Below are 12,287 nucleotides of genomic sequence, written 5' to 3'. Positions count from 1 at the left end.
TTTTTTTTTTTTTTTTTTTTTTTTTTTTTTTTTTTTTTTTTAGTGTGCATTGGTTATACCAATTAAGGAGTTCCATTTTAGCACATTTGTTACCTGCACATGATATACTTTAATCCTTTTCTCACCCCGCCAAACCTTCCTTGCCCTACTGACTCCCTTGTGACAACTGTTGCATTACTGACCAATCTGTGTGTGACTCTTCTCCTCCTCTTTTAGGGCACTGTCTTCAGTCTTGAGTCTGAGGAGGAGGAGTATCCTGGCATCACTGCAGAAGACAGCAATGACATTTACATCCTGCCCAGTGACAACTCTGGACAGGTCAGCCCCCCAGAGTCTCCAACTGTAACGACCTCTTGGCAGTCAGAGAGCCTGCCTGTCTCAATGTCAGCAAGCCAGAGCTGGCATACAGAAAGCCTCCCAGTGTCCCTAGGTCCTGAGTCCTGGCAGCAGATTGCAATGGATCCTGAAGAAGTCAAAAGCTTGGATAGCAATGGAGCTGGAGAGAAGAGTGAGAACAACTCTTCCAACTCTGATATTGTGCATGTGGAGAAAGAAGAGATCCCTGAGGGTGCGGAGGAGGTGGCTGGGGCTGCTGCCCTGCCAGCCAGGGAGCCACAAGAGGTATTGCGTGGAGCCCCTGCTCCCTTGATTTCACACATCACTGCCACTTCTTTGCTGCAGACAAGGGAACCTGACCCGGAAGTGATCTTGATTGAGGAAGTCAGCCCTGCTCCATCTCTGTTTGTAGAACTCAGTGAAGAAGAGGTGAGAGCAGCCACCATGGAGCCTCATGACGTGGATGAGGGGGTGCCCCCTGCACCACTAAGCAAAAAGGAGGCCCCTGTGAGGAAGGAGAGGCTCCGCGGGGAGTCCCCCCCTGCCCAGGAGGTGAAGGCCCTCCCTGTGCCTGAGGGCAAGTCTATACTGCTCTTTGGAGGGGCTGCAGCTGTGGCCCTCCTGGCAGTGGCAGTTGGAGTCGCCCTGGCTCTGAGAAGAAAATAGTGGCTTGTTCAGAAGAGAAGGAAGATGAAAAAGGTCTAAGATTGTAGTTGTATTAGCTGGAATTTGAGCTGCCAGCATCTGATTGGATATTTATGAAACACGCCGAGAGAAATGGGAATATCTACCCAACAAGCAGTGACCTGATCCACACACTGGGGCTGGTGGTAGATAGAATGCATTCACTATGATCTCATCATCAGTTCCAAGGTCCTTGGCTCATGCTAGAGCTTTACTCAGAATCATGAGTAAAGTACTTCTGTAGAACAGGGTTTCTTGGCGTTTCGATGATCCCGTTAGAGAGGCCATCCTGTTTACTGGAGGATGCTAGCAGCATCCCTGGCCTCTGCCCACCCCAACCCAGTGAGGAAACCAAAAATGTCTCAGACATTGCCAAATGTCCCCTGTGGGCAAAATCACCCCTTTGAAGGCCCAGTGCTTCAGAGGGAAAGGGTTACTCTCCGGAAACCTGGGCTAGAAAGTCCCAGACTTAGCTGTGGAGTTTGTTCTGTCCTGATGAATGGCCTGTGTTCCACAGCTGCTCCTCTTTTGCCTCCTCTTCCCCCACCATCCTGTAGTGTAAGGGCGCTGTCCCTTTGTCGTACCACCCCTCAGGTATTGTACTGCTCTTCTCCCTACGTCTGGCTCTGATCCGTGGGAGAGAGCTCACCCGCCCCAGGCCTCCAGGAGTCCCTGAGGCTTCCTAACAGCTCCACTTTGCAGAGATGCTGCCTTTATGAATCTTGAAAGAATTAAATACACAAATGATAACAAAAAATCAGGCCAGGGTTCCCTAACCTGTAAGTTACTGGCTGCAGAGATGTCTGTCTTTAGAGGCAGGGGGTGACCTGACTGACCTGCGGGGCCTCTTCAAGCCCTTTTGTCATTGTCACCCCCACTTCCCTGTAGTAACTGACTTGCCGGCATGTCGGGGGTCGTGTGCTGCTGTCTGGCCCTGGGTCAGGACATTTCTTCCAGTACCTGGCCTGTCCCAGGACTGGCCATCTAATCTAGCTCTGTGGGTCTCTTACTATGTGGTAAGCGAGGATTGTCATCCTCAGACTTACAGAGCAAATTGGGACATATTAACTGTGCTATCAGTGAAATAAAATAAGCATTTTATCAGTCCCAAATATCACTGAAATTTAAAGTGAAAATAAAAAGCTTAAACTTCAAGTCTGAGGCTACTGTGAGGTTCTAGTTTGGCCTTCACCGTACGGAGGCCTCTTTACCTGAACGCTTCACGAGCCTGATGCCAGGGCAAGAAGCTGGAGGGGACCCAGGCCACTGTGTAGTTGAGGAGCAGCATGGCTGATCCCATCCCTCAGGAGAGTGGAACTGTGTCCTTTCACGCCTGAGGGGCACAGTGACTGCAGGGCCCACAAGCTTGATAAGAGGTCATCTCAAATTTATCTTAAGTCGATGTAACAAATTACTTTTTAGGTCCTGAAATTTATAATAAAACTATTTTATCTACCCTGATCACTAAGACCTGACGTTTTGAATGTTTTCTTTTTGAAATTAATTTTTTAAAATAAAATCTCCCTAAAGCAATACTTTTAAAAGCCGGTTAAGAGGAGACCCAGGTGTATACTTGTGTTTTACAGACCTGTTATCCACCTTGTCTCTTCTGAATCTCAGTGTCCAGTTAGGGAGAGATAGATACAGTGGGACGCAGTCCACAAACTCTTTTTGCAAACAGTTTAGTTTGCCAACAAGCATTTGACAAAATTTTGTTTTTGTTTGCAAACTCTGCGTCGGGTGACACACACATCCACAGCCATCACAAAGGTGGCCATCTTCTCCAAAATTGAAGACAAAATGAAGTTCGTGAACTGAAGTACCACTGTGTAAGGGTTGGGTGTATCTTGATGTAATGTGGCTAGAGGTGAGGGAAGTAATGTTTTCTCCTTGGACTCTGCTAGTTGTGCAGGATTAGTGTGTACTCTAATTGTTATATTTGTGTTTGCATAGAATAAGAGCAGAGAGACTGGTAAATTCCCTTGATTTTTTTCAAAAATCTTTTCATAACAAAGTATTTTCCTTCCAGTGTTAACTCTGGGTCCTCACAACTATTGACTGAATACATTTAAGTAGTAACAGAAGTTTGGTGGTTTTGTGAGCTGCTAAGAGGCAATAAATATGTGGCTTAGGATATTTTTGGTCTATATTTTCTACCAAGGCAAGAATAAGGAAGGCATGTGTTGAGTTGGCACTTGCTGTTTTTTTATTTTCCCACCTGTTTTGAACATTAAAGTATTTTGGCTAAGTGTATTTGGGGGTGATGGTAAATACTCTCTTCCACTGACTTTCCCAAGTGATAGGATTTCAGAAACTGTTCTTTCTTCGCTTTCTTCTTTTCTCCCCTGGCTGAGGGACCACAGTGAGGACAGCTCCTGGGTTTCGCTAATACATATTTTAAAATTACTTCTCAGGTCCCTCTCCTCCCTTTTAGGGGCTGACAGGAGGCTCTTCCTTCTCATTCCCTGACTTACATAATATCTAACAATCTATCAGAATTAAGAATATCACCCCATTTGTCATTCTGCATTCTTTGTGAACGTACAGGGAAAGTTTTACTAGTTCTGTAGATTTTTTTTTTTGGCAGCTGGGGTCTTCTAGGGCCTTGTCCATTTTAAGCACATGCTCTGCCACTAAGCTACACCCTTGGCCCTCTGTAGAACTCTTCTTAACTGCTCCATTGAATGTCTTGATTTCTTATCACTTGGCATAAAGCTAGTGAAGGTTTCCTAAGAAAAATACAAGGGTTAAAGAATGTCAGCTTACCCTCTGTACTACTGTGGTGATTCAGAGCCCACAGACCTGTGCCTTAGGAGGACACTCAGGATCTCTACTGCTCTCTAGGGAATATTCTTGGTCAGGGAACACGACAGTAGACCTGATTTGTGTGTCCCCCACCCCAGGGCACCCCTGATTCTTCCGCTTGCTGGTGTGCCTGTCCATCTCATAGCAAATGCAGTTTGGGGGGACTCAGCGAACTCAGAGATGTGTTTTGAACCACAATCAGGCTTTGTGCCAGTTTTATCTGATGATACAGAAGCAATGCCAGCTCCTTGGCTTTTTCTCTAAAGGTTGTGTGTGTGTGAGACGTGGACATTTGACTTTTGGATTAAGAGCCATTTCATAGAAATAAAAGATTTTGTAGGTAAGAATTTTTTCCTTTCTCTTAATTTCTTTTTTTTCTTTTTTTGGTACCGGGGGTGGGACTCGGGTCCTTGCACTTGCAAGGCAGGCAGCGGAACCACTGAGCTAAATCCCCAGCCCCCTCTTAATTTCTTATCACAGATTCTCTTTCACAGAACTTGAGGTGTTAACAATCATATTATTTAGCAAGAGCGTCCATACTTGTCCCTGATAGGTTCAACTGTTCGTGCACTGTACCAGAACCCAGACCTGCTGTTAAATAAAGATCACCTCCCCACTGTGAGATTAGTGTATTTAGGAGGTGCTTGTTTTCCATATCAATGTCCTCTTCGTAGAAAAAACTGTGGGAAACTAATTTTTGCAGATGCTGAGCATTTACAACATGCCAGTGGTCATTGCAGTGCTCTCGTGGCCTTAGTACACCTGCACCTTTGTGGTTCTGGGAGCTATTCCTTTTCCTTTGCTTCCCATAACACCAACTGACAGAGTCATTATGTAGCCCAGGCTGACTTCAAAGTTCACTGCAGGGGCTGGGGATGCAGCTTGGTGGTGCTGAGCCTGCCTGGTAAGTGCAAGGCCTGAGTTTAGTACCTGGTATGGGGTCGGGGGAGACACAGACTATGACTTTACAGCAATCCTGCCTCAGCCTCCCAGGGACTGGGATGATAGATGTGCAACACCACACCTGGCTCCTGTGCTTTTTCCAGTTTCTTATGCTGTGACTGTGCAAAGTTGGCAGTGTGGTGGGCTGGGGCAGGGGCCAAGACTGGGTGTGTGCCACTATGGAAAAATAAGGTGGTGGCCAGGGCTTCTGATGGCACTGAATGGATGTCTTCCCTCAATGCCAAATGAGATACAGTCACTGCCGGTGATTCTTCACTGGTTCTCGGTTAGTGTGCTGGTTTTGCTTGTGAACAGGTTGTGTGACCTGACCCATAGGAATCAGATGCCGAGTGGGACAGGTGGAAGTGGTGACACATTTTCTATTCCAGTTCTTGTCCCCATTGCTTCTCCCTGGAAGAAGCTGTCAGCCCCGGGGTGGGGATGTGGGTGAGGTGCGGAGCATCTGTAGTCTTCGTGCGTCCTCTTGCCACTCAGGTCACCGATTCAGGGCTGGCTGGGAACATTGTGCTCAGCTGACAGATGACTCCAGTGAAAACCCTTCCTCAGCCTCCAGTAGCAGTCGCGTCAACTCCACAACAGACAAACCTATCCTGTAGTTGCCTCGTGTGAGGAGAGCAACTCAGTTGGAAACTCATGATACTAAGACACTAATACAGCCCTTCTTTCCCTGCTTCATGCAGGGCTGGCTAACCTCAGCCTGGCTTGCCATGTTCCCTTGCATCCAAACCCTCAGGGTCTTTCCCATGTTTCTATTTACACCCTAAGAGCCCTCACCAGACAGTGCTCAGTGTAGCTCAGGCAGGAATTGTTCTCAGGGTTAGAAGTCTCGGTTGGCTCAGGTGATTCTTACTCTTCTCACCTCTCTGTAGGGTCGTTATGATGATGCTTGCTTCTGGGGCTGCTCTTTGCATGAGCCAAAGAAACTGGTCACTGAATGTAAACAGGTTACTGGCTTGGTGCCTCCTCCAAGAAAGGAAGCTGAAGGCCATCTTCGCTGTGAAGAGCCTGGATTAGGTCCTTTCCTGAAGTTCATTGTGTACACAGCACTGTTGGCTAGCACCAAAAAGAAAGATGGGATTTATTTTTTTCCTAGACCTGTATTTTCCTATTGTAGTCTTCATTTCTCTCTTCCTTCAGAGTAAAAGTGCCTCTTTCTACCTAACCCATTTCTTAATTAAGTTGGTTCTAATGGTCTTATCTCTCCCAAGATGCTGGAATTACATGTTAATTTTGGTAATTAACATAAACATTTGACTTAAGCAGCAAGTGTTTCCTTGTTCTCTGTGAAGTTCATTTGTCTGCTTGCCGAAGCTCTGACTCACTCAATTATTACTGTGAATTATTCTGTCTACTTCTTCCTGTTGTCTGTTTTTGGCCAATCTACTTTTCATCGGAGAAAGAAATAAACTTCAAGTCTATGAACTGGCCCTTCTGTGAGGAGGAATTTGTTGGGGAAAATACATTGGAAGTGGCAATAAAATGAGATTTGCCAGTTGACAACTAACCTTTATTAATGTGGCAGTTCTGTACCTCAGGTAAGATTATTTGAGACAGTTAGTCTTGCAGTCTTTGTGAATACAAGATGTGATCAAATACAATGAGTGTTTAAAAAATTAATTACAGTAAAAGAAACATCATAAACCCCTCACAATATTCCCCTCACTTCAAATGCACGTCCCCATTGGTCTTAACCACTTATTTTTTCTTACCTCTTTCATGTCGTAACTGTGATGTCATGGCTGTTTAATATCATTCTGTGTGTGTGTTTTTGACATACGGTCTTGTTGTGTAGTTCAGGCCAGTCTTGAACTCACTGTAGTCCAACCTGGCCTCCTGCCTCAGCCTCCTGAGTGCTGGGATTATAGGAAAGCACCACCACACCTAGAGTGCCTCAGTATTTTGAACTGATTCAAAATATTTATCTTTCACGGTCATTTTGACCTTGAGGAAAAGTCAGGAGTTACATGGTGCCAGATGTGGGGCATAAGATAAATGACACCACTGGTTTGACAAGCCAGCATTTCCACTGGATGGCACTTAGCAGCAGTCTCCACCATATTATTATTATTATTATTTATTTATTTATTTTTATTTATTTTTTGTGGTACTGAGTATCAAACTTGGAACCTTGTGCTTGCGAAGCAGGCAGCAGAACCACTGAGCTAAATCCCCAGCTCTCCACCATATTTTTAATTGAATATTTTTCATTTTTATGAGTACATGTTTGCAGTACATAGTGATTACATTCATCATCATGGAGAGTTAGTACATGTACATAACACATCTTAATTCTTTTCTTTTTTTTTTGGTACTGGGGATCGAACTCGGGACCTTGAGCTTGCGAGGCAGGCAGCAGAACCACTGAGCTAAATCCTGGGCCCTCTTAATTCTTTTTGCCTTATTTTTTATCACATTTTTTTTAAAGGCACTCATGAAAGAGGACTTCTATTACTGCTTCAGAACGTGGCCAAAATGGTGTTTGAGGTGAGGGGGAGTATCTTGAGGGGAATTAATGGCAATGTGTATTTTCGCACAATAATTTAAAAAATTTAAATATTCAACGTGTATTTCAGCCACACCTTGTACATACATACTTTCCAGGTTCTGAAACATGGTTAACATTTGAGTGATACTCCATAAGCTAGTTCCCAGTCATCACACCTGGACATGAATTTGCTGGAAAGTAAAATCAGCCTCAGGTGCTGAGATCCTTCAGGGGAGCCCTGAACATCGCAGTAGTTCATGCTGGTTCCTGACAGGTAAGGTCAGGAAGGATTTGACCTGAATTCTCCAAATATCCTACAGGCTTAGATACCTCAAGTGTATCTTTCAGGGGAGAAAGTTTTTAACAAAGAATTTCTATCATTTTTAAGAATTTCTATCAATCACTTAAAACAATTTAGCTATCTTAATAACAATGAGAAATCCTCTCTGAATTAAAGTTACCTCAGTTATATCCACACAAGGACGGTTACAGCACAGCAGAGTCCCTCACCTTCCTGGGTACTCCCAGGCATGACTGAGATACACTCAAGACTTGAACATTTGTTTCTGACACAGTGGAATCTTTATAATAGCATGGGAGGAAGGGTGATGAGCTTGCTTTATAACCAAGAAAGTATATCAAAGCTGGGCTAGAAAAATTCACACCAAGACCTCTTAAAGCTATAAAATAGCCACCTACTGTATTCATTGAAGTCAAACAGCAGAAAGTCAAGTTGCTGTGAATGATTCAAAGTATTATAAGAAGTACTCTGGGATTGTTTGCTATTTGAAATCTCATTTCCATCAAGTTAGATTTGACTTACTAATTTTTTGCTGTTGTTTTAAAATTGTTCCCTTTGGGAGAAAGTATCTCCCCTAGTGAGAATCTGATTGCAATGACTGATACGTGTATGAATCTGTACATACGCTATGTATATGTATGATTCAGCTTGTTTCCACTGTGATACTAATTCTTAAACGTCCACTCCAAAACATTCAAAATAATGCCACCACTGGAAGATTTATTTCCAAACGGTGGGCTTCACACTGCAGGCAGCATGTTTGCTTTTAGCGACTGTAACTCTTTGTCTGCATCAGACCTAGTGTGGTGGGAATTTAATGCTGACCAAGGTAGAGTTATTTTCTGATGAATCTCTGGAGGAACAGGAACGTGGTGAGTAACAAGAAATTATTTATTAGTACTTCATTACTCTTGTTTGTAAAGTTCCCCTAACGCATCCTATTCACAGTAACGAGCTGTACAGTTAAAGGAGCTCATGTGACGTGACCCAGCACCTGTCATCACCATACTTCCAAACCAGTCCTAGGAGTGGCTTCCAGATGGGAGCACAGGCCAGTGCTGCCGTTTCTGAACCAAAGCTTTGCCTTTGGTTATGCTGACCTTTCCTAAGCGAGCTGGGTCCATCCTTGGGGTTTGACTGTCTCTAGGAAAGGGAACCACGTTAGCTGCTGCATTAGAAGTTTAACAGCACCTTCATCCTTGGAGCCTGTTCTCTTCAGATGCAGCTTCCAGGCATGGAGGGGCCTGATGGAAAACTGCAGATATAAGGCTGTTAATATACCAGGAAGAGAAACTGCCAGCACACCATCAGCTTAGTTTCTTTTTTTATTAAAGCTTTCATTTATTAGAGAAAAAGCATATTTAAGTACCTGATTATGGAAAGACTGACATGGGCCTTTACATCACCAGTCACAACTTTTAAATGCCGATGGTCCTTGACACAAAAGGACCAAGCTGAAAAAGCCGCACACCTGTATATTGAGTTTCCCATAGTTTAAAAACAGCACCTTAGGAACTCTGGCATCTGGTTTTACACAGGAAGACTTGTTTCCTTGGTATTTAGATTGTTTTGGGGGAATTTCCTCCCTTGTAAGGGCTGTGCATTTTTCCTCCAAGACTGCTGTTAAGACCATGCCCCAAGGTTGTACTTTAATAAATAGCAACTTTTTTTAACAACAACAACAAAAAAGTGTGTTTCTTTTCTTCTGCATTACAGTCCGCTTTTTAATTTAATTTTCAAGTGGGAACCTGTACAGCTGACATAAGATAAAGGCACAAGGTGAAGATGCGGGGGTAACGTGAAACCTGTTAAATATCACCAGGATTGCATTTTATTCAAGTATATCAATGTAGATGCTTCTCAGTAAGTAATCAGCTTACAGTACCCCAAGAACAGGGAGAATAGGTGACTGTCAGTGCCTGTCTTCTCTAAGGCATGTTTTCACGGCCACGGTACCATCTTGCTGTCACCATGTCAAGTTTTGCCAGTTGTGCTTCTGCAGAGCCCTCTGTTCAATCCATCTCCTAAGCAAGAGAAGAAAATCAGAAAGAATGACCCAGCTGAATTCACAAACTGGATTCCATGCTTACCAACACCAGAGTTATGGGCCACAGCCGTGTAGCTGGGACTAGTACAGAACACACCCTGTCAGGAGCCTGTGCCCTCCCTTTTGCCAAGTGAGGCACCTGTGAAAATGGGCTTCCAGCTGTGAGGACTCATTCACCGACGCTGTCCAAGGGCCTTGCAGAGGTCAGCGGGATCCAGACCCTCTGAGCCCGTCTGTGTTTGGTGAGCTGTGAGTACAGAGTGCTGGGACATTCTGTCCCCTTACTTCTCTTGGAAATGGTGGTTGGTAAAAGCTGTCCAGGAATTTTCTCAGGCTGACCTCCTTCCCACAGTTCAGCTTGGATTAACCCCCAATTTAGGATTTATATTCACCTTCCTATTTGTGGATGCCGGTATAACTAAAGGACAGCACAGAGGGAATGCTGATCGGTAACTATTAAAAGGGACAGATCCTATTTTCTTGAAAAGTATGGATGCCTGAGTAGCGTTTCTGACTTATAAAAATCTCATTCACCGATACTGTAAAATTGGCAGATAAGGTACATACACTCACCTTCCTTTTGGGCCCATGACACTGAGGCAAACTAGGACTTGATGGTGTCCAGCTCTTCTTGGGCAGCGTCATGAAGACAGACTCAGTACACAAAGGGCAGATTGCACTCTGATTATGGGAGATCTCAGATAGGCTTCCTGCTTTTTTGATTATTGCTTTGGTTTGTCCTCATGATCCTTGTTAAGGATTTTTCTTCCCCAGTACTAGGGATTGGATCCCAAAGTACTTTACAACTGAACTACATCTCTGGCCCTTTTTATGTTTCTTATTTTTTAAGACAGGGTCACACTGAGTCACTGAATTGGCCAGGTGAGGCTCAAACTTGGGCTCCTCCTGCCTCATCCTCCTAAAGTATTAGGATTACAGGTGCACATCACCACATCTGGCAGTAAAAAATTTAAATTATACTTAAGTTTGTGATAAGGTGAGCCTTTTTGTGTGTGTGATGGTTAATCTTTTTTTTTTCATTGAGTTTATTGGTACTTTATAGGTACACAGTACAGTTACATTCCTTACTGGGATCTGGTACCTGTACATGACAGGTCTTGGTTCTTATTTTTACCCCATTCCCCTGCCCTCCCTTCACCCCCTTCACCCTTCCCTAGTTACAAAGAGTTTGTTTACATTTTTTCCTTTTCTCAAAATTTTTTCCCTTTCCTTTCCCCTACCCTTCAAGGTGAGCCTTTTGAGAACGGCCCTGGGAAGCTCAGCCCAAGTGCCTGCAGCCACTTTGCCATGTTGTCATGACTGTACCTCGAGGCTGTCTTCGTAGCAGCCTTCCTTGTTGTCTGATGGTCCAGGCGGAGGGCTGAGAGGGGCCACAGCAGAGAGCCCTGCCGGGTTTCTATACCACAGAGGGATGGTGTGGGCAGGAGGCAGAGGCCAAGGGACCCCATGAAGTAGAAAGGACTTACATTTCTGATTAAGTCCCTCATATAGGTGAGCAGGTTCTGGTTAATAAAGTTCACTGTTGTGTGAAAGATGCCTCGGAGCAAGGACGGTGTGTGATCAGCCACCTTTCTGACCAGCAGCATGGCCAAGATCAGCCTGGCCTTCTCCTGCTCCATGTCTGTAGCGTAGGTCTGCATCGCCTTCTCCACAGCGGCAGCCAGGTAGTGCCTTCTGTCCTGCACAGGGTACGGATAGGCAGTTTACTAACCCTTCCTCTCAAGAGAAAGGCCCCAGTGATGAGCACAAAGAAGCACTGCAGCGGAAAGTACCAACTCGGTAGCAAAGGGTGGGTGGAGAGCACCGCGGACAGTTCAGTTTTGAGAGGCCAGGAAAGAAGAGCCCACTCCCCAGAGGGGACACTCGCCAAGTGCATGCCAGCTATTTAATGGAATAAAGGCTCCTAGGTCATGCCCTGTCCCTAAGGCACCTAAAGAATCCGCTAACTATTCAAATGTCTTGGGCCCCTCTTATTGGTGCACACCTAGCTAAAGGCTCCTGTGACCTCTCAAACAGGAGAGGCAGACCCCGGACCACAGGACCTGGAAGACCTACAAGCTCAATGACTCACATGCAGAATCGCCGCAGCAGGAAGGGTCTCCCACTGTGCTTCTCTGAGAAGGATGCTGAGCCATGGACCGGTCGGTCTCTGGCTCCCCACAGTACCAAACCGGGGGCACAAGTGTGGCTATCTGTGTACTGACGCACGAAGCATGGCAGGCTAGGTTGTCACTTTTCCAGTCACACGTGGGTGACTTAAAAGTTCTCTGCTGGATGAAATAATAGAACTGAACCAAGCTTTGGAACACATGGACTTAATAGATGTTTATAGAGTATTCCACCCCCAAAAATCAGAATATAAATTCTTTTCAGCTGCACATGGATCATTCTCCAAAATAGACCACATACTGGCTCACAGAACAGATCTAAATAAATGCAAAAAAATTGAAGTCATCCCCTGTATATTAGATCATAGTGCAATCAAACTAGACATCAATAGCACAAGAAACTATAGAAACTTCACAAGCACATGGAAACTGAACACCACTCTCCTAAACAATCAATGGATTACAGAGGAAATTAAAGAAGAAATTAGACAGTTTTTACAAATAAATGAAAATGCCAATACAACATACAGGAATCTA

At 44.7% G+C, this 12,287-nt stretch overlaps 2 protein-coding genes across 11 annotated transcripts in view; one reads left to right on the top strand and one right to left on the bottom strand.

Annotated features, from left to right (window-relative positions):
* Positions 1 to 4,212, top strand: part of Bcl2l13 (BCL2 like 13) — an 82,161-nt gene extending 77,949 nt beyond the window's left edge. For 7 of the 8 annotated variants that reach the window (XM_010630372.3, XM_010630371.3, XM_010630367.3 and 4 more), the window contains one exon: positions 217 to 4,212. In XM_010630372.3, coding sequence (XP_010628674.1) covers positions 217 to 1,002 — 786 coding nt within the window. In that variant the 3' untranslated portion in view covers positions 1,003 to 4,212. The remainder of the gene's footprint in view (positions 1 to 216) is intronic. The other variant, XM_019208368.2, reaches the window with a different exon arrangement.
* Positions 4,213 to 9,141: 4,929 nt separating this feature from the next.
* Positions 9,142 to 12,287, bottom strand: part of Bid (BH3 interacting domain death agonist) — a 42,008-nt gene continuing 38,862 nt past the window's right edge. For all 3 annotated transcript variants that reach the window (XM_010630366.1, XM_010630365.1, XM_010630364.1), the window contains exons 5-6: positions 11,109 to 11,321; positions 9,142 to 9,598 (exon numbers count right to left, since the gene is read on the bottom strand). In XM_010630366.1, the coding sequence (XP_010628668.1) occupies positions 9,587 to 9,598; positions 11,109 to 11,321 (225 nt within the window). In that variant the 3' untranslated portion in view covers positions 9,142 to 9,586. The remainder of the gene's footprint in view (positions 9,599 to 11,108; positions 11,322 to 12,287) is intronic.

Source organism: Fukomys damarensis, unplaced genomic scaffold (assembly GCF_012274545.1).
Source record: "Fukomys damarensis isolate Sample0158 unplaced genomic scaffold, DMR_v1.0_HiC HiC_scaffold_5, whole genome shotgun sequence".
NCBI classification, from domain to species: Eukaryota; Metazoa; Chordata; class Mammalia; order Rodentia; family Bathyergidae; genus Fukomys; species Fukomys damarensis.
Note: the sequence above shows the minus strand (reverse complement) of the source record. Positions and strands in the feature narration are given on the sequence as shown.